Here is a 23,668-nt window from a genome sequence, read left to right as displayed (position 1 = left end):
GGCCGAATTGGGTGATTGCTCATAAGTTGCAATTCAAAATTATATGACGAACTCTAAGAATTGGTTTTCGTTTCTTTGATCGCGCTTGCTTTATTTCAATAAATAATTTATTGACGAATATATTTTGAAAATTATAATTAGGGACAACAAAGTTAATCAAGTTTAATTTACAACTACACCAAGCTTAAATGTAAATTCATATACTATTGTGTATTATGAGTTTAAACAAAGTCTAGATATTACAGAAATTTAAGTATTGAATAATGTTAAGGAAACTTTGTTATTCATTACTACCTTTAAAATGCACTATTTTAAAAATAACTATTTTAAAGATTTTTTATTTTTATTTAATTACCACTGTAAGTCAAAATTCTTTGATTTTGCTACCCACTAACAATTTATGTCAAGAAAACCGTTAGTGGGGCCCACTCTCTACTTTTTAATAACTAGATTAGATCCCGTGCCATGCACGGTAATTTCACTATTATTCTATATAGTACATTATATTTGTAAATAAATAAAAATAAAGATATTTTATATAAAAAAAAAATGTAGACAAAGTATAACCATAATATATATTTTTTCTTCTTATAAACATACAATGAAATGAAACATGAACTATACTAAGGCCCTGTTCTTTTGAGCTTCTGGGCAGAGCAGAGCAGATTTCAGCAGAGCAGAGCAAAGCAGAGCAGAGCAGAGCAGATTTCAGCAAAGCAGAGCAGAGCAGAGCAGATTGAAGCAGAGCAAAGCAGAGCCGAGCAGAGCAAAGTAGATTTCATTATTATTATTATTATTATTTTTATTATTATCATTATTATTATTATTATTATTATTATTATTACTAATATTGTTATTATTACTATTATTATTATTATTATTATTATTATTATTATTATTATTATTATTATTATTATTATTACAATTATTATTACTACTACTACTAATACTATAATAATAATTGTAATGCTTTATTATTGTTATTAAATATTAAATATTATTATTATTATGATTATTATTATTATTAATATTATTATTATTATTATTACTACTACTACTACTACAACAACTACTACTACTACTACTACTATTATTACTATTATTATAATCATTAAATTTTATTATTAAAAATTAATTATTATTAATAATATTAATATTATTAAATATTAATTATATTATTATTAATATATTATTATTAAATATTAATTATATTATTATTAATATTATTATTATTAAATATTAATTATATTATTATTATTAAATATTAATTATATACTTCCTCCGTTTTCTTTTACTTGCAACACACCTTTTAAGCACGCAGTTTTAGGAGATGATTAGTGAGGGTAAACGAGCGATTTTATCAATATAATTTTTACACGAAAATTAGAATAGAGTTAAGTATCAATTGTAAAAATTATAATGAAAAATTTGTCCATTTACATTACATAAACCAGAGCTCAAAACACGTGCCACAAGGCTGTGTTGCAAGTAAAAGAAAACGGAGGAAGTATTATTATTAATAAATATTAATTATTATTAATAAATATTATTTATTTATTATTATTATTAAATATTAATTATTATTATCATTAAGTATTAATTATTTATTATTATTTTTTATTAAATATACATTATTATTATAATAATTCAATATTAAGTATTAATTTTAAGCAGAGCAGAGCAGAGCAGGGCAGGGTAGAGCAGAGCATATTGAAGCAGAGCAGAGCAGAGCAGAGCAAAGCAGAGCAGAGCAAAGCAGAGCAGATTTCAGCAGAGCAGGGCAGCTCTAAAGAACGGGGCCTAAATATGGTATTGTTTTTTCTTCTTATTAACTAAATATATAATTAAGCATTTTAAAAGTATATATTAAGCACTATGGGCAAGAATAATAATTGCCAATTAAATGCATTACATGTCTTGTGATCTTGATAGTTTTTACCTAAGGTATTTTATGTAAATTAATATATTTTGACCAAAACATCTCATTTTATATATATGTCATTCATATTTACTGATACTGATTAATTATTATTCAAATTTTGTCAATAATTATTGATAAAAATATTCATAGTTTTCTTCACAAAACATATTTCTACATTCTCATTTTAATAAATAATTTTATTTTTTTCCTTTACATCATATTTAAATAAATGAAATAATATGTATTCCGTATGATACTTATACAAAGTAAAAGATATATAATAATATTTTATACAATAAAAGAAAATATGTGAATATTTTTTTTAGGAAATGAATCACAGTTATATGATTTGTGGAATATATTTTTTTGGGAAGTGAATCACAATTATATAATTTAGTGATTATTTATACATATTTTATAGTAAGTAATTGATGTTTGTAAAAAAAGGAAAAATAAGTTTTGGAGGGAAAAAAAACAGAACCAAGAAATGACACGTGTTATTCTTGGTGTCTGTTTCAGTATTATGTTATTGATTTTTTTCTCGATTTGCGTAACGGAAGTTGTTCTGTTAAGATTTTTTTTCATTTTGGCCCTAAAGGGTCCAATCTCTAATTTGAGCTCAAAATTGCGAAAAAACAACATAAATGCTAAGTTTTGCGTGTTTAAAAATTAAAATATATTACTACGCAAATCGAGATATTTTTTGACACGCAAAACAAGACATTTGTCTTTTTTTTTTACACAATTTTGACCTCAATTTGGACCCTTAAGAGTCAAAGTGATCCCAAAACCTTAACTGAACAACTTTTGGAACGCAAATGGAGGAAAAAAAAACATTTTAAACGTTGCCACTAACGGAACCCTAATGGAAAACATTAAATGGTAGCATACTAGCATAATCAAAATTTTGGGTTCTTTTAAATTAAAGGTAGTAAGACAAAATAAAATTTAAACAATATAGTTAACATCAAAATGATAAGTAACTCCCAATGTGATAGATGCTGAAATCAAATCTCTTTGTGAAATGGTTTATCACATAAAAAAAATTAAATAAATAAATAAAAACCTATCACATATATAAGGGCTTATGGACTACATTTAACTTAATTAAAGATAATAGTATAACTTTAACTAAAGAAAACTTTTCAAATAAAGTGTGCTGCAAGTATTGTGTCATTTATATTGTAGGAAAATATTGCAAGTATTATAAAATGGATGAAGTATATCATTCTAAATGTTGAAGCTTAAAGGTTTTGATGATGATGAACTTAAACTAAGCAAACTTCAACTAATAAAGGTTTCCTAAGTGTAGTAATTAGAACAGGTGAAGTAGACTTTGAAAGTGGAAGAGTAGCCTAATCTAAGAAGACATGGAGAGATTCCAAGGAAAGGTTAAACAAGATAGAAGAGTTCTCTAACAAGAACTATCCGAGTTCCCTAACATGAACTTGAAGACAGCAAGTTAAAGTGTTGACTTGGTTTGCGTTGAAGACAGCAAGTTCTATTGGAACTTAGCCTGCGAAGTTCCAGTTCAGAACTGGAGTGCAAGTGACAGCAGGAACTTGGTTCTGGATTGGGTGAAGCCCAAGCATCCTAGCTTACAGAATATTGGCGAAGCAAATTAGATTTGTTAAGTTTTTATCTTTTAGATTTGCTGTAAATATGATTGATAGGGTTACGTGTGAGACTTAATAGAAATGTGACAAATGGGATTGGAAAGCTTTTAAAATAGGAAAGTTTAAAAAGATAAGTTTTTAAGAAAAGATTTTAATGATTTACTTCTTAAAAACAGAATTATCAAAAGATATTATTCTTTTGATAATTTATCTTTGATAAGTTTTCTAAAAAGATTTTCTTTAAAATAGATTTACTTAAAACCCTGTTTTGGGATTTTAGTAAAATAATATATTTATCTTTTGAAAACCCTACTTTCTATACGAGCAAGTCTTGTATAAATTGTAGAAATCCCATTTCATTATTTTCTGTGAGTTCATGCGTGAAGAAATCGATTGTGCTTAATTGTGTAAGTTTGCCAAGTTCATAACCTTGTCATATTAGTTTTGGGTTTCATGCGTAGCTTACCTCTCATATACTAAGAGTCAATAATTTGTATTGGTTGGGTTTTTGGGGGTGTGTGTGATTTATCTTTGCATACAGTGTTGTAGGCTTCTAGGTTGAAGCTGAGTGAGAAAGTACTTAGGGAGTACGAGTGAATCTAAGTCAGGGACTTAGGTTGGGTAGGATAGGGTCCTATTGTGTAGCAAGTTCAGTCTGGAATTTGTGAGTAAAGGTCTGAGTATAATAGGTTGTAACTTGTTTGTTTGCCCTATTATAGTGGATTGATTTGGTTTTGAAAATCCCTAAGAGGATCGAGGTTTTATTTCCAGTTGGGCCCTGAAAGGTTTCCTCGTAAAACATTGTGTGCTTTGCAAGTTCCTTTACATTAAGTTTTACATTCCGCAAAAATTGTCACTGGGAACTCACATACAATTCACCCCACCTCTTATAGTGTTCGTCTCAACTAACACTAAAAGATTTAACAAAGTACCATTAATATTTGAGAGATTTAGGGCCTGTTCTTTTCAGATTAATTTCAGTTTAGTTTAGTTTCTAATTTCCTTCTCCCATAAACAATTCAGTTCAGTTCAGCTCAACTCAGTTCAGTAAATTAGAACAGACCCTTAATGGAGAAATTTCTAAACTTAAAAATTAATGACACATATTAGCTATTATAACGGGGAGGCCAAGTTTATATAAGAAAATTTTAGGCAGCCGTTCTTTCAAGTTTCAGAAGTTGTTTTCTTCAGCTTCAGTTCAGCTCTAATCAGTTCAATTCAGTTCAGTTCATTTCACTTCCTAATTTCCTTCTCTCATAAACAATTCATCTTAATTAGCTCTATTTGGTTCAGTCAGTTTAGCTCTAATCAGTTCAGTTCAGTTCAGCTCCAATCAGTTTAGTTCAGTTTAATTCAGTAAATCAGAACATGCCGTCAATTGTACAATCTATATTAACGCCAAAATGTCACAAGTGGCTATGAAACTACGTTTGTTTACAAAGCTCCCTCATTGTACACACTCTAAAATTATTCCGTAAAAGATAAGAAAAATTGCATTGACATAGCTTCAAATTCACTCATCATCCCCAAAAATATGGTAATAAATGATCGGAAATGGTTGATAACTCATTGTACACACTCTAGATACTATATTGCATGAACTATGGCCCTTGAGGAGAACGAACTGAATTAGAGTCGGCACTTACACATGAACAGAAGGAGGTTGTAATAGTGCGTGTGTTTTTTTTTCCATTAAAATTAAAATTGAGGTGCCTTAGAAAGTGGAATTGCCGTGTAATGATGCCTCATATATGTCCACAATACCACCTCAAAAGTGCACATAAACTTTCAAGACAAAAGACAATATGCCTTAGCATACTCCAGACTGGCATTGCCAAAGAAAAGGCATACAACCCAAAACCAAATAAGAACCCAAAAAAGTAAACTAATTTTTTCCTATTATTATTATTATTATAAAATTTAAAAAAAAATCTACAAAGTCAATCAATTTACAAGAAATTAGTGGGGAGCCGAGATACAATCTGGGCCCCCACCCCTTTAGCTATTGCGAATCCGATCCTGCTGAAGATGTGAGTAGCTGCACGAGCACCAATATTCTGAGTCTTAACGAACGTCTGAATCCACTTCAGCAACGCAATAGCATCCTTCTCTAATTTCCCCAACGAGGAAAAGGAGAAAGGAAGAAAATCATAGCCAATAGCCCTGCAACGCGCCCCATATTTGTCCCGCTTCCGCTGAGCCGCCGCCGACACAACACGACCAGGAACGAAGTCAGACAACCCTGATTGCATTAAAGGTGAAGACCCCGTCAGGTCAACACATACATCAAGGCCTTTATCCCAGGAATAAAACAACACATCTATTGGTCGAAGAGCCTCGTCGTTCCCTCCTATCAACCCAACGTTAACCTCCTTCTGAGCAGAAATCCCAAATCGAAAACAAATATCAACAAGGGTGTCACGAATAATGTTGTGCTGATGTTTAATACCCACCATTGCAGCACAAGACACTGCATGATCCCCATAAATATCCCCGCCAAAAACCCTTGAGCAATTATTATTATTATTATTATTATTATTATTATTATTATTATTATTATTATTAGTGTTGTTAATATTATTATTATTTTTTTTTTATTTTTTTTTTTTGACGGGGTTGTTAATATTATTATTTATGTGATTGTTTCAAATTTCAAGGATAATACTTGTAATTAGGAATTAAGATATGGTTTACAATACGAAGTATACTCCATATCGATAGTGGGGGTATTTATGCACATGGAGAAGGATGGGAGATAGGCAGCATGCCAGAATGTCATATGTGAAATTCCAAAATTACCCCTTATTTTGGGTCCCACATACCCTCTCTGCCATTGAATCTCCCGCTCATGGTTTGTCCCTCCCTGAGTTGACCTGTCCCTACGCGCCTTAACCATTTCTATTGGTGGTTCCCACTTTTTTCACAAAAAAAAATAATAATAATAAAATTATAAAGTAAATTTGGGTCTACGACTGCCCAATTAATAAGTGACACGTTGTGGGTTGGGTTCTAAACATTATTAGTATGTGCAATGAGTGAAAAGAATCTGCGTGTCTATCGCAAAGCATATGAAATGAGGTCAATTTGATGATAATTAGCATTTGCCATTTGGAAATGAAGCTTAACTAATTCTATAATAAGTTAATAACATATCTCTTATTTGGCTAACTAAATTCATAGTTAAACAAATAGATTATTACCTTTTTTTTTATGGTTGGTTTGGATGATATTTACGGTTATTATGCATTATTACTTTTGTTGTATTGCCATCGTTTTATATATGATATCAATTTAATATTGAAAAATTGGAATCTCTAACACGTCAATTACTTAATATGTATTTAAGTTATTTGTATTATCATAATTATTTTTCCTTTATGCCTTTAAATTCATTATACTTAATTTATGAATTGATTAAGGAAGTAAATGTCTATCTATCTTGTTTTTGTAACAAGTATATGTGCATAATCCTCACCATTTATTTTCATCAATAGTAGCTTCTCTTGAATTTAATACACATATTAATCCCAAAAAAAAAAAAAAAAAAATACTTTGCAAAATAACAAAAGCAACACTAAAAATTCAGAATTTGTTACGTACACCCAGCTGTATTGTACATCCACACTAAAAATAATTATTTGTTCATTTGTTGATTAAATGATTATTTGTAAATTTGTTGATTAAATGAGCAAATGTCCCCGGGAGTACATAACATGATCTCCTAAAAATTCCCAAATAATTCTTGGAACATGTTTTCTTCATCTTATCAAAATAAGCTTTAACAAAAAATAGAAAGTTAATTAAATACGGAGTAAAAGATAAAATTCATCAAATTAAGTGAAATTAATCCAAAAAAAGTATATTAATACCAAAATTTCATTAAGTTCAACAAAATTAAGTTTTGGCTTTATTTTCTCTATCTTAAAATAGAATGTTTAACATTCATTTAATTAGTAAAATTCAGTTTCAATAAATATAGTTATTTTAGCTACTTCCGGCCTTATTTAATTAGTAATATCTACTTTAGTTTCAATGGATATAATTTATTTAAAATGGTGTAATTTTATGATAGCAAAAGAAGTACTCCGTATTATGTACTCCGTAATTGATAATTAAATAACTCACTAATATACTTTTTTTTTTTTTGAAAGACAACTCACTAATATACTTTGATAAGTGTCAATTGTAATATGAGATTAGGGGAAGTATTAGGAATTGTTGAATTGGGGGCTTAAAACTCTTTTTAGCATCTCTTTTTTCAGGGACTTTCCATTAAAGAAAATTGTGAATTTTTTGTTTCACACTCACAAAAGGATATATTTTAGTATTTTACACTGACATCACCACTTACAATGCATTTTAAAATGAAAGTTGTCTGTATTAAATATAAATCTATATCAAATTATCAATTCATCCTATCAAGATGTGTCCAATTGTATTAGTTGCTACTAAATTGAGGAACATGGCCGCTCAAATCCAAACTAAAAAGGTAATAATGTTATTATTGTCCCTAAGTGCTTATCCTTATCCTAATGGAAGTATCAATGCTATAAAACTAGCTACTTCGATCAGTGTAATTGCTAACTTAGAATTAGGTCTTAATTAATTTGGTCACACTAATATTTCACAGGCATGACAATAAAGTAAATTTCCCAAAGAATAAAATTTATTGGAAAATAAGTAACTTTGTGAATAAACTACATAATATATATGTGTACTATCAACATGATACTAACTAACATTTATGAAAGTTCGACTTACTATTTATTTTGTCAAAATAAAATTCAACATGTTTTATGATCGTACAGAAGAAAAAAAAAATCCATGTTGGATCTTATTAGATTTTTTATAGTATAAAGTTTTCAAATATTAACTTTTTATAAGTTTCAGTTTTGCATAGTTGAAGATATTAGTGGTTAAAGATATAAATTGGAGATCGTGTAAATACAAAGTGAGTAGAAATTTCGGAAATAGAGGGAGTATAACTCTTACAAATTTTAGTTAGTTATGGAGCTCAAATTTAGAGAGAAATTTATCTAATTTGTCTAAACTTAGGATTTGGAAACAATCTTTTTCATAGGTTATACAAGAAACTATTCGATTGATCATTTATGAAATTCTAATCTCCATTGAGAAATTTGACAAATCATGGAAGACATTCACATAGGTAATCGACGTTTTTTGTGGGTGTGAATCAACATTTTTATTTTACTTCTTAAAAACTTTTTATTTCTCATGGATGTGTATATCGATCAATAAAAGCACTAAGACTTGTTACAGTACTATAGTATAGAGGAGATAAATTAAAGTAGAAAAAAATAAGGTAGAGATACTAAATAAATGGCTTGTTCTTTTCAGCTTAATTTCATGAGTTTAGTTCAGTTCAGCTCTAATCAATTCAATTTAGCTTCTAATTTTCTTTTTTCATAAACAATTCATTTCAGCTCTATTCAGTTTAGTTCAGTTCAGTTCTAACCAGTTCAGTTTAGCTCAATTCAGTAAATCATAATAGACCCTAAGATAGAAGGAGTAACTTACCACAATCAAACCATTAAATATAAATTCATGTATACAATATTGTTAAACTCATCACATCTCGAGAAAAAAACTAATCTTATCCTCCACTTTACCTTGTGCTCTCTAATTGGCTAACAATCTTGAAGCAAACCCCCCAAAAAAATTATATTAAATTAAAATTTAAAAAATGCCTAAGCAAGATTAATAATTAAAATAAATCAAAATATGGAGGTTTCCTTAAAGCATCAAATAGTGTAGGTTAATGGCAAACAAAAAGCCAACTAGCAAAATGCAATATGCATTGTCCACTACCCCAAACACCTCTCCTTCTCTTCCGCACTTTTTTTTAAAATAAAGTATTATTATATTTGACATCATTGTTTACGTCATTTTCCTCACTAATTTCAGGACAACCGTCCATTTAATCCATTACAACACGTGTCATCATCTTAATCGTTTTGCTAGTCCCCTTCTTGTTTCCCAATTTCCTTATATTATCACTCCTCTTCACTCACACCCAACCCTTCTTCTTTTTTCTCTCTTCAACCAAACAACTAAATATCATCAAAAATTAAAAAAAAAAAAAAAAATCATAAACCAAAATTCTCACACTTTGGAAAATTATTCATTTGATTTGTAAAAAGGTGAGATCAGATCATCAAGATGTTGAGTACCGAAAGAGACAAGTACAGTACGATTAATTTCGAGGAGACGGAGCTTAGACTCGGGCTCGGACTCGGACTTCCCGGTGGATCTTGTGAACAACTAGCGGATCAGCTAGCTAAGAATAATAATGGTAAAAGAGGATTTTGTGAGACTGAAGTCGACTCCAATGTTGATTTGAAGCTTAATCTTTCGACTTCGACTAAGACCACTACCACAACCACCACCTCCACCACCACTTCTTCCGCCTCAGTAAAGGATACCAAGGCGGAACAAGGTGATCAAAAGTTGAAGGATAAAGTTAGTGCTGATGTTAGTGCTAAGACTACTTCTACTGCTGCTGATCCTGCTAAACCCCCTCCTGCTAAGTAAGTTTTCTTATTTTTTTTTTTTTATTTTAGTTTTGGTACATTTAATTTCGTAAATTAAAGTATATGGTAAAGAAATTTAGCAAATTAAGGCTTTATTAAGTTATTATATGGCTTAAATGATTTTTTTTAATATTTTATTGCATGTTAGTTGGCACTTGGCAGAGTTATCCTGTCCTATACATGGATCGGAATTTAGATGTAAACTAGTTTAGTTGGCTAATGTTTTAAGTGTCACTTATGTTCAGAATTTAATTTCTCTATGTTATTAGGCTATTGTCTATCAGTCTATATATCTTTACCTATAATCCTCAAAGATTATAATTAATGGAAAAAAGATGGAAAATCTTATCTTATAAGTGGTAGAAACCATGAAATTGTGAGAAATATAATTTTGCAACAAAATAAACATGCAAAATTCATGAATCTCTAATCCAAGATTAGCCAAAATTTGTAAAGAAAAGGATGGAAAAGTTAGGTTAAAAAAGTGTGACTTTGGTAGGAGCCACGTGTGGGTGAGTTAGTAGACGGTTAAACACGAGACTGTTATTTTTTACACACATGCACAAAGAAAGAAGACGACTTTGCTAACCCAAAAAATAAATAACTAAAATTATATAAAGGAAAAGAAAAAAGAGTCAGAAATTCGTCTGTTAGTGTTGCGTCTTGTTTGTTTATTAGGGAAAATGACAATTCCGTCTATCAAAGGTCTCATTTGCTGTCGGCTATTCAAGCACTAAATTACACCCAACATTTGGAATCTTTGCCTTTTTCTTTTCTTTCTTTTTTTTATTTCTATTTACCCACCAAACACGTCCTTATTTATTTTTATTCAACTTTTAAAAGTTTGGTTTTAATGCTTTACATCTGTTGTTATAAAGTTTGGTCCCCTTTTACCCGTGCGGATTTTTTTTACCGTGTTATATTTACTGTTTTACTGCTCTTCTTTTGATTGCTTGATTCTGTTGGATTCTGTCTGTTGAGTGTTGGGTTTAACTTGGGGTAAATCTCTAGGTAGTTAGGATGTCGAGGTTGTTTACTCAGGGTAACTTTTAATGTCTCATAATAAGTTGGTGTGAAATCGTTTTCCTTCCGACTTGATCGGATGTTAACTCGAAAAAATGGGATAGTCAATTCGTCTTGCAAGGATTCAAGATCTTGTTTTGGAACATGAATGAATTGAGAGACAATAGAACAAAAGGATCAATCATATGACGTATGGGCGGTGCATAACGAATTTTCTTTGGGTTTTTGATAAAATTATTATTAGGTAAACATTTACCTTGACTATTAATGGTCAAATATTGTTTTTCTTAAGCTTGGTCTATTGTTAGGGAACATAGTAAATTAATATTTGTACTTGAATTACGACCACAAAGCATGAAACAATCGTCATTTTTGAAACTACTCGTATATTCAAACGTGTTACTAGAGGAAAAAACCTAATTAAATTTGGTCAATGTTTTGGTTTCGACAATGAAATTAGGCGTACCAAAACCTTGTTTAGTCAAAAACTTGTTTATTTTTCTAATTCTTACAAAGAAAATCAAACTGGTCTAGTCTAATCAAGTAAACAAGCATATACAAGTAATTAATCATCCAAATTTTCTTCTTATTCAGGACACAAGTTGTAGGTTGGCCACCCGTTCGTGCGTTCAGGAAGAACATCGTAGCCACGACCCAAAAGAAGAGCTCAGATGAGCAAGCTGACCAGAAATCTTCTAACAACGCGGTCACAAGTGCCGCGTTTGTGAAGGTTAGCATGGACGGTGCACCTTACCTACGTAAGGTGGACTTGAAATTATACAAGAGTTATCAAGATCTTTCTGATGCCTTAGGCAAAATGTTCAGCTCCTTTACAATAGGTATAATACTTTTTAACTCCTAATCTTGTGATTAAAATGACTTTGATTATTATTTTATATTACCATAATAGTGATGAAATTGAGCTAATTATGTTTACGGGTGAATAAATGAATAAAGGTAATTGCGGATCAAACGGAATGAAGGATTTCATGAATGAAAGCAAATTGATTGATCTTCTAAATGGTTCTGACTACGTCCCTACTTATGAAGATAAAGATGGTGATTGGATGCTTGTCGGCGATGTTCCATGGGAGTAAGTTCCTCAAGCTTTATCCAGAATATTTTTACTTGTTTGGTTAGAGGTTCATTCACATGAGATATCATTGTCACGTGGTGTTACTGTAATAAATTTTTCATGTATATAATTAGGCGTAATGACTAATTGATCATCTTTGTCTACAACAGGATGTTCGTCGGATCATGCAAACGTCTTCGTATAATGAAGGGATCAGAAGCCATTGGACTAGGTTTGTTCTTGAAAAACTTGTTAATAACTTGATTAATAATTTAAGATAAATATATGACTTAAGATTTTTTGGTGTATAATTAACAATTATTAACTTAATTTCTTGCTTAATTGCAGCACCCAGGGCGGTTGAGAAGTGCAAGAATAGAACTTGAAGATATTTTTATGATATTGAATGTTTGCACAACTTGTGTCAAATGTAAAACTTGTTCTTAATTTTCTTTTCCTTTTTTTTTTAATTTTTTTTTTTTTTTTTTTTTGGCTTAGTGTTAAAAGAAAGCCTTATATAAAAATTTTAATAGTGATGGGAAGGCAGACCGGCTCGAGAGGGATAGAGCAAGATGTCTGGATGGTGTAATATTTTTGGTTAACGTTTCTTGAAATTTATGTGAAGAAAAGTTGTCAAATGATTATATAAATTATTTTATGCTTCTTTCATTTTATTGTTGAGTATACTATTGTAGAATAACTATTTTCAACAATATTAATTGTAGATAAACAAATCCTCCAATCAAATCTCTTGACTTTTGCTAATCTTTGATAAAATAATCCTTCTTGAAAATTTCAAATCAAAAAATTATTGTTTTTAGTTTTTTTTTTGGACAAAGTTTAATTACAGAGTACGGAGTATTAAATTATCAACAACTGCGCATCAAAAGTTGTCGACGCAGTGCGTTGTGCCATAATTAAACCACTAAAAAAAGCAATAATTAATCAAATAAATTCGGATAAGTTTAATCACAATTACATAAACAAATAATTTATAGATTCGAAATGGACAAGTCTACAAGCATGAGCTAGCATATTTTTGTAATCTAATCATAATTAAATTTATAAAAATGAAAAATTAAGACTAATTGTGATGTGGGCATAATGAGTTTGTCTGCAGTTAGCTTGTTTTTGTTCCCAAAAATCATGAAAATCTTTAAATGAGATACTCTGGTCTAAATACAGAATTGACAGCCTAGAAAAAGTATAAATTTATTGGAATTGCTAGCAATAATGGAGACAATAGTGATTATGATCCGTGAAATTTGGTTTCTTTTGGACCTAGTCCATGTGCTTAATGTTTGGTCATATAAATTTTTGTTGGATCATTTTTCATTTGTTATTATCAAGGTTTTGTATTATATTTTTATTATTTCATTTTATTCATTATTATTCCATTTCCATATTCCCATCCTGGATCTAAGGTTACGGGTTACCCGAGGAAGTAGTGTAATTCACGTCCAATGTATAATGTATGGATTGTGAATTTGTGCTTATGTACGGAGTACTTCCTTCGTTCCTCATGTTCCCATTCCGTTCATCCGTTCCCATTCGTTATTGCACCATGTTGTTGTTTACCCAATTCATGTGGTTTCCTTAAATCATTTATTATTCTATTCATATAATTATTTGTCTATTTTTAAATTTGAAGAGAGAAACTTTTGCTAACATGCTAAGAAATATTTGTTTCGACAAGTATTTTTTAAAAATGTCAACATCTTATTACTTTTGCAAACACATGCTTCGCAATTAAAGATTTTGCACATGACCTTTACATTGGAAATAGCCGAGGAACAAAATTAAAGGGTTAGAGTATTGTTTTATGGAGGCTTTTTTTTTCCTCCTATTGTCAAATTGCTATTATTTGTTTGACTTTTGCACTGTTGAGCGCAGGAACAACTTACATGTGAGTATTCTCTTGTCCCACACTTAAAACACTAAAGGGAGAGTATAGTGGTAATGGAATCCCACATTAAAAGAATTCAAGAGTTACCACTATAATATAAGGTTAAGGGGTTACTCCCCTCATTGTCATATGGTTTTGAGGTGAAACCTCATTGGTCTTATAAAGTGGCGGACTTGCACTCTCCCGGCCAGACCCGTATTTAACATGGTATCAGAGCCAGGTTCACAATCTCACGATTGAGGCCTTAATGGCTAAAGTATATTGGCTAAAAATTATGGACATCTCACATGTGAGGGGGAGTGCAGTAGTAATGGAATCCCACATTGAAAAAATTCAAAAGTTACCACCACAATATAAGGCTAAGGGGTTACTCCCTTCATTGCCATATGATTTTGAGGTGGAACCTCCTTGATCTTGTAAAGTGGTGGACTTGCACTCTTCTGTGACAGATGCGGCCCAAACCCGTATTTAACATACACCATTTACATATAACACTTTGATTTAGCTAAAGTTGGTAATTTTTATATTTGTTAGAACTGTCTCAAACTCTTAATATACACATAGTAGTTGTAAAATATTCCCTCATTTCATTTTGTTGTTCATTTTTAATTGACTTTGCATTGATATTCAAAACTTATATTTATGTTTGAATATCAATATCTTTAACTAAACCATATGTATTAACCAAAATTTTATAAATTTAAAATTATAACATATTGAGACGAATCTAACAACAACGACAATAATCCAATAAGTTCCTATATGATTGTGTTTTCCTTTAATATAAATCCTACCCAATAGTATAAACAAATGCGTGTAAGGACTTGATCTGATTTACTGTACTGAACTGAATTGTTTATGAGAGAAGGAAATTAGGAATTAAACTGAATTGAACTGAAATTAAAATGAAGAGAACAAGTCCTTAGCGCAAAATTTGATTCATTCCAATTTTAGAAACGTATGAAGTACATTAATAACTTGAGAAGAATATAATTAAAATAGATGTAATCACGATAATGTGTGATAAACGAATTTCATGGTGTTGAGTAGACATTATTAAACAAAGAAAAAATGAGGAGTGAAGAGGGGAGGTAAAGATGGGCACGGGCCGTGCCGGCACGACTCCGGCATGGCCGTCGACACGGCACGGCACGGCGGCCCACCTGTGGGCCGTGGGCCGTGCCGTGAACACAAATTTGGGAATCGGCACGGGGCATGGTGGGTGGCACCGTGGCCGGCCCGTGGGTCGGCACGCCGGCACGGCACGTGGCACGAGGGCACGACACGTGTTTTATTCAATTTTTTTGTGTTTTCGGCTTATCGCACTCGTAATTTTTTATTTTTATTATATGCATTGTTGTTTTTTGCTACATTAATAAAATTATTTACATAAACTTAAACATAATTAGATAAATAATTTATATAACCTTAATTAAAATAAAGTTGTTCAAAATAAAATATATTAACATTAACATAAACATAAATTAATAACATTATTTATATAAAATTTATTTATATAAAATTTAGTTGTACTAATATATATATATATATATATCGTTTTTTTATTTACATTTATTAAAAAAAAAAAAAAAAAGTGGCACGGCACAACCCACGTGCCTCGTGGGCCGTGCCGTGCCGTGGGCTGGGTGTGCCAAATTTTGGCACGACACGCCCACCACCGCGACATGGTCAGGCACGGCCCGTTACCCATCTTTAAGGGGAGGGATGGTTAGTCCCTCCATCTCCCTCAGATGTGACCTGGCCTAGGTTCGACTCCTCATCCCCCCTCCTGTGATAGGAGGGGATCCCCCCTTATCTTAATTTTTTAAAAAAAGAAAGAAAATGCTCCAAAGTTAGCAATTTTAAAAACTAAAAGATAAGTACGTTAAAAATTTGTATAATTTGGTCAATTAAGTACTCAATTTGTCCTAATGTAGTTTTAAAACTTTCAATCACACACACAAGCCCCTTAAAATAACAGTATGTAACTTAAATATCACACATAAACTCTTCTAGAACATTATGCATTGGTAAGTGTTATGACTACTTGTCTACTTTGGTAGTTTTAATATACTAGATGAATTGTTGAATCCTAACGATGAATGATTCGATCGCAAAGGTTCAAAGAAATGCTACTTAAGCTTTCTTGGTTGTTAAGTTTAAGCTTAGCATCTACATAAATAGAATTACTAGGTACATACAAGATGAATTGTTGAATATTCGAGTATCATAGATTCATAGAAAGTAGCTCTTTTTTTCTTCCCTAAATATGTTCCTTTGATGATGGTGACACCCTTGTTTCAATATACATTGTATATGCTATAGAAGTTTTGAGTTTAATCGAGCGAGCAAGCTGTGATAATACGCTAATTAACTAAGTTTAATTTGTCAATGTGAATCGATAACCAACTTCCGTCGGATGATATGATGTTATATACTCGTATTTTTTTTAATCTTGCGTATTAATATAATTGAGTATTGTTTTTGCATCAACAATTTGATTATGTATTATGTTATATACTCCCTCCATCCTAAATTACTCGCAACGGTTTGACTTTTTACACTATTCACACATCATCCTTTGACCATCTTTTTTAACTAATATAAAAAAGTCAACTAGATGAAGCCCGAGCGATGCACGGTTTGTTTGAATTTTTTAAAATATTTTATTTTTTTGTATTTTAATGCTAAAATTTGTTACGTATTTAGATAAAATTCCTAATATCAAAAGATAATATTTTATATTTAATTAATTAAAACTTAAAAATATCATTTGCCAATTTTGCTCGTGTGGCATTTGAATTAATTAATTCTAAAAGAAATTAATAATCTCTTATTTAATTGGCTACAACTAAAATTTATTATCTTACATGGCGCGCTAAGATAATTAAATCGTACGTGGCTCTCTAAAACCTCGGGAAAAAAATCCCCTTCATATATATATATATATATATATATATATATATATATATATATATATATATATATTAGATGTTGTTGAGTCTATTTTAATATATAGTTTTTTAATATAAACTTTTTATAACTTATATAAATATATAATAAAAGATATCAACGGTCAAACATGTACATTGACAAATGTATCCATTCAAATTGTTGCAAGTAAAATGGGACAGAGAGAGTAATTAAGTTGATAGCATTATCAAAATGGTAGTTTATATCATAGAAAAATAACATTAGTAGACCTACCTTTTGAGGGATATACCAAATACTTCGCATATTATTATGACAATGGAGAGGGGAATTGAATACCATCATCTATGTAAAAAGATTCAAGAACATAGGTCGTGTTCGGCGCTAGCTTTTGAGTAGCTTTTAGTGGTTTGACCAAGTCAAACCAGTACTTAACAAAAAATGTGAGTGTTTGGCAAAATAGTGATTCAAGTAGCTTTTAGTGGTGGAGGTAACTTTTATGAAAAGTTAAGATTATTAGCTTTTGAACTTAGTGGTAGCTTTTGAGATACGTAGTTGTTGAAATTTTAATGTATAGTTTTAAAATTAAAATATTGATTCTTATATGTAACAGCTAGTCAACTACTACTTTTCCGAACAGTCATACCTAAATTATCTATTTTTACAGCTAACAGCTTGTTGGCAGCTAACAGCTACCTACACAGCTAACCACTACTTTCACAGCTAACAGCTACCTACACAGCTATATTTTGCCGAACATGCTCATAGAGGATTTCACTAATAAGTGACCAACGTTTGTTATTTGTGAACCATAGGAACGCTATTCATTTTAACTAACTACTCTCTCTCCATATTTTAGTACTTGCTCTATTTTTTCTGGGCACATATGTCGATGTAATTTTTTGTTTAATAATTTTTTTCAATTATTAATAAGTATAAATTATAATAATTGAAAATTAGTAATCTATTTATTGAGACGATTCCAATTAGTACCTACAAGAGTATATTTTTTCTTACGTATAAATTACAAACAATAGTCAAAGTAGGTCAAATAAATAGTAATAAAAGTGCAAATAAAGCAAGTAATAAAATACGGAAAAGTACCTAGTAATAAATACTCCATACATGCATTGTAAAAGTAATATCAATCAATCAAACAAATTGACTAAACATAAGAAGTGAGATACAAAAATAAAAATTTTCAAAAATATCTCAATTACATCAAATTATTTTAAGCATACATAATTAAAAGCAATAGTATAATATCTCAATAATCCTTTAACATCCAAAAACATTGTTGAGAAATAAACCAACAATTCCATCATTGCTCCAACCAACCTCACCTTGAAATGGCTCCACTTGTGTATGAATAATAAAAATGTCAACTTGCATCAATTATTTTCTTAAGGAACAACAACTTTAGCTAGCCTAGCCATGTGATAATGTACATAAATTTAGTCGTTTTGCAAATTGCAATTGGAAGCAAAGCTACATACTTTTTCATTTTCCTTTATTCTTCGGAATCATCCACGAAAGATATGTCCATCATAGAATAAATCATTAATACAATATAATTTCATTAATAAAAGTCTTCCATTTTATTTGTTTAATATATATTCCTAATGTAACAACTTTCTTATTATTAATTAGTACTAATATACTTTGTTTCATTTTAATGCGACAACTACTTTTATTAATACAAAAGTCGGTGCATGCTTGATATGGTTGTTTAAAATAAGGATTAACTACTTGATTTAAGGGATGTGTATTAAATTAATGTACTAATAGGATCAAACCTTCAAAAGTGGAGATTTTATTGTATTAATCGAGTTCTTGGGTGATATTTGTAGATATACTTGTACTAACCAAATCACATCTTTTCGGGCATGTAATAGGGAAGAAGAATGTACACTTTTGTGCCTTGAAATAAACTAGAAATGTGGGTTCTACCTTTGGTCCTGTTTCGACTTTCATTTGGATTTGCAGTAGAACTACAGAGCTACGTTCGTATTTGGTTCGTATTTGGTTTCATGTCAATTTTGAGCGATTTGAAGTTTTTTTGACTTTATGTTCATAGCATACAAAATACTCTATGTTATAAATCTTATAATTGCATATTATGACCAATATGTCACATATATGCTCATATTAGATTGGGTTTGAATTAATTTGTGTTTCTAATTCCATTTGATTCGGGTTTTTGTTGATTAAAAAGCTACCACCATGTTAGAGATAATGATATCATTATACCATGTGTTTCAAAGCTTCAATTACATATTGTGATAGAATATAAAATTAATCTTAAGGTTTCAAGTTACAACAATTAGCTTAAATATTGTTTTGATGGTTTTTTGATATGGTACTAAGAGTTAACGTAACAGGATGGCCACGAGTTCATATTTCTTCCATATAATTATACACAAATGGTATAACTTTTAGGCATTTAGCTGAGTTGATATTTTGACAAATCATATTAACGCGATACACTCCTTTTGGCACCTTGAAATAATAAGGCTATACCTTTTGGCCCCTTCGACATTCTTTCAACAGTAGAGCTAGCAATTTAAACAAAGAAGTCCTTTGTTCGTGTTTCTTGTGTTGGGTTTGAGTTAATTTTTGTTCATATTGTATGTGCTGGGTTAAGATTTCTCTTTCGTACAAGATTCACTTCATATTGCATTATTAGTTTTATTACTATATTGAGTCAATGATTGTATGCACTATTGTTTTAAGAACGTGGCAGAATCTATAAACAAAATATTATAAAATGCCCATTACAAAAAAATAAATAAGGAAGAGGTTGCGTTGCACAATACTATTTTAATTCTACTGCTAAATAACGCCCACATTTTTATCGAAATCGCCCACATTTTTATATAAACTTCCAACATTACCCTTTTCTTCCTCTCTCTCCTAACACAACCACCACCGCCCGTCACCACCATTGCACCGTCGCCACCACCGCCAATATGACGGACAGTGATAGCGGCAGGCCGTGCACTCCGCCGGATCCACTTTGCGAGGTAATTTATTTTTGCTGGAACTCAAACCGGCCAAAAAAAGGTCCACCGTGGTCAAACCGGGCGGTTACACCGTGGTCAAACCGTGCAATCCGGGCGGTCCAACCACGGTCAAACCGTGTAGTCAAGGCGGTTTGACCACGATGTAACCGCCCGGTTTGTTTTTTTTTTTTTATTAATATTGTTTTTATTATTATTATTATTTAATTGTTATTATTATTATTATTATTATTATTATTATTATTTCATTGTTATTATTATTATTATTATTGTTGTTGTTGTTGTTGTTATTATTATTACTATAACTATGATTATGATTATTATTATTTTGATTATTATTTTAAAAATATTTTGTTGGGATGTTTAATAGGCATCACTGCCGGATTATGGTGGCGATGACATCGACTACAGTTCATATTTTATAACGTCAAATATCTTCCCGACTTTTGAAGAAGCATTTGAATAGGCACAAAACATTTCCATACGTTACGGCTTTTTCCTTACAAAGTCTTCGTAATAAGAAACAACGAGATGGTCGACCGGTCAAGTATCTTAAGTGCGATCGTGGCCATAGAAACACAGCCGAAGATAGAGATATGGAGAATGTTGTACGGAAAAACACGAAAAGAACGGGTGTTAAGTGTCCATTTCGTATCAAGGTCACATGTATGGTGGACGATCAAGGGTGGAAAATCATTCCTTCATCAGGTTTTCATGGCTTGCATAACCACCCAATGATGGTATATCGAGAGGGTCATCGGCAAGTGAGTGGTCTAAGTCCGGCTGCAAAGAAATTGGTTAGTCAAATGAGTTCAGCATGTGCTAAACCTAGTCACATAATGGCGGCAGTGAAAGATGCGTTTTCCACTGAGAACCCTAACATGAGACACATCTACAATTTCAGAAGTCGTGTTAGGGTTGATGCTAGTGAAGGGAGAGATGTCGTCAACCAGTTCCTTCACTTGGCCAATGAGCGCAAATACGTTAGTTGGGTAGCTGCTGACCCCGACACACGTGTTGTCACCCACGCCTCTATGGCACATCCAGAGATGGCGAATATGTTACGAACATATCCACATGTCATAGGGATGGATTCCACTTACAAGACAAACAGATACAACATGCCGTTTTTCGAGATTGTTGGGATCACACCGACAAATCAAAACTTTTTGATCGCGTATGCTTTAATGAAGACAGAGTCCTATGAGAGTTACAAGTGGGTCTTGGAGAAATTGAAGTTGTATATAGGTTTTGAAGTGACTCCTAAGGTGATACTAACTGATCAAGAGTTGGGACTTATGAAGGCGGTGAAAGAGATATTCCCAAACACAGCTCACTTGCTATGTAGGTGGCACATCAACAAAGATGTGTTGGCCAAGGTATACCATTTGTGTAAGAAAGACATGGTGACTGCCGAGAAATTTAGGAATGGGAGGTGGTCAAAAATCATGAATGCGACAACTGAGGATGAATATGAATTTGAGTTGCAACAAATGAAGGATACTTGGGGAAGGTCAAAGCATACCATTGTGGATTATGTGAAAATAACTTGGCTTGTGCACAAGAACAAGTTTATTCCGGCTTGGACAAATAAGGTGCTGCACTTTGGCAACGTGAACACGTGTAGGGTGGAGAGTCAACATTCTGTGCTTAAACAGTGGCTCGGAAGCTCCAAAGGGTCAATGGATTCTATCTTCAACCGTGTACACCGCGCCGCTGAGAGTTTGCTTATTCAAATTCGTCATCATTTGGAGGACTCTAGACGACGAATTGGAGTGGAGTATAGGGGAATGCCCTTGCACAATCTCAGTGGCTATGTTTCCTTCCATGCTCTCAAAATTCTTAAGCAGGAGGTGAACAGGATGAGAGAGTTATCTGATGATGTGTACGAGCGTTGTGGTTGTGCGATGTTGATGACACACGGACTCCCATGCGCTTGTACTATACACACCTCGATTCAGGGTGGTACGGGGTTGTATTTGGATCAGGTCCATCCTTTTTGGAAAACTCTAGTCATTGGAGACGGTGTTGACATTCCTATCTTTGAGGATGAGTTGGAACAGGACACGACGCAGTTTAGATCCCTGGTTGATGAGGTACTACTTCGTGATGCCAGTTTTGTGCAAAGTGTGAACCGAGTGTTGTTTGCGGAGCTTTACCCTGAAGATGTAGATTATGAAGAGCCCGAGATAAATGAGACAACCAGGGGTCGACCACAAGGCCAATAGTGGTCCTCATCTACCAGGCGTGATCCAAGTGGCTTCGAGCATATTCCGGGCGGTCGTAGTCGTGGTCGTGGGCGAGGTCGCGGCCGAAGTAGGGGTCGTGCTACTTCTACATCTAGCTCCGGACGTGGTCGATCACAATCATCAGTAAACATGGAAACGCCTTCTGGTATATGCTTTATTATTATTATTATTATTATTATTATTATTATTATTATTATTATTATTATTATTATTATTATTATTATTATTATTATTATTATTATTATTATTATTATTATTGTTGTTGTTGTTGTTACTTGCTATTATTATTATTATTATTATTATTATTATTATTGTTACTTGCTATTATTATTATTATTATTATTATTATTATTGTTGTTGTTGTTAATATGTTTTACATTTAATTAATTCTTTTGGGATTTAATTAGTGCGGACGTTGTCGGGTTTTTATAATGCTAAAATACTTTCCTGGTGATTATTACAGGTAGTTAGATGAACATCGATGATTTTTTATACGTCGATCATTTTCCGAAATTCATGTTGCTGTTTTTGGAAGGTTGGCTTGACCCGATAGGTGACGGAAATTGCCGATTTCGATGTGTTGCAGATTTCTTTTTGGGTGACCGGGAGCAGTGGATGTTGGCCAGGACTATGGTTGCAAACGAGGTTGCCGCGCATCCTAACCTTTACTCTCAAATTTATGCTGATCAACTGGAGAACGAGGTTCGTCGTATCAGATGGACTGGTGGGAGATGCATAAGTGAACATTGGATGGTAGTGTTTCAGGACTTGTTTCCGATCGCTAACCTATTCAACACTGCCATTATGCTTTTCGGTGCTGGCGTAGATGGAATAGGTGTGTATCCATGCATCACTTTGCTACCATGGAGTGCCCCGTCCACTACCACGGGCCCATATAGGGAGGTTGCACTCCTCACAGTGGCAAACTATCACTATGTTCGATTGGACATGTCACCTAATTTTCCAGTCCCTCATGTAGCAGGTTTTTAGTACGACGTGCGCGATTTTAGTGTGCAAGACTGGGATCAACGATATGTAGGCCGGATAGCAACATGACATACTTTAGCTACAAATTAGTGATAGAACTTTGCAATGTTTAGTTGTAGAACTTTGCATAGTTGTAGAATTAAGTAATGTATTATGCAAATTTAAATTCAAATAATAAATTTAAAAAATTTTACAACATAACCTAAAACAATGAAGTTAGTTTCTAAATAAGAAAATGAAATCAACTACATCCTTATCATTGCGTCCCACGCCGCAATAAGCTCCTGGGCCTCAACCACTGTCTGGGTAATCTCACTGCCGCTATCAGCAATGAATCGTCGTATAACATGCATGGAGCGAGCCATCCACTGTAAAAAATACAAAAAATA

At 32.0% G+C, this 23,668-nt stretch overlaps 2 protein-coding genes across 2 annotated transcripts; both read left to right on the top strand.

The window, feature by feature from the left end:
- Positions 1–9,587: 9,587 nt before the first annotated feature.
- LOC145574593 (auxin-responsive protein IAA16-like) lies at positions 9,588–12,855 on the top strand. The gene is made up of 5 exons (XM_081632423.1): positions 9,588–10,085; positions 11,706–11,950; positions 12,069–12,204; positions 12,357–12,418; positions 12,535–12,855. The coding sequence occupies exons 1-5, from the start codon at positions 9,718–9,720 to the stop codon at positions 12,570–12,572; spliced, it is 849 nt and encodes a 282-aa protein (XP_081488549.1). The 5' UTR covers positions 9,588–9,717; the 3' UTR covers positions 12,573–12,855.
- A 7,784-nt stretch (positions 12,856–20,639) lies between these two features.
- On the top strand, positions 20,640–22,271 carry LOC145575225 (protein FAR-RED IMPAIRED RESPONSE 1-like). The gene has a single exon (XM_081633121.1). The coding sequence runs from the start codon at positions 20,640–20,642 to the stop codon at positions 22,269–22,271; it is 1,632 nt and encodes a 543-aa protein (XP_081489247.1).
- The last annotated feature ends 1,397 nt before the right edge of the window (positions 22,272–23,668 follow it).

Source organism: Chenopodium album, chromosome 13 (assembly GCF_948465745.1).
Source record: "Chenopodium album chromosome 13, dcCheAlbu1.1, whole genome shotgun sequence".
In the NCBI taxonomy this organism is placed as follows: domain Eukaryota; kingdom Viridiplantae; phylum Streptophyta; class Magnoliopsida; order Caryophyllales; family Amaranthaceae; genus Chenopodium; species Chenopodium album.
Note: the sequence above shows the minus strand (reverse complement) of the source record. Positions and strands in the feature narration are given on the sequence as shown.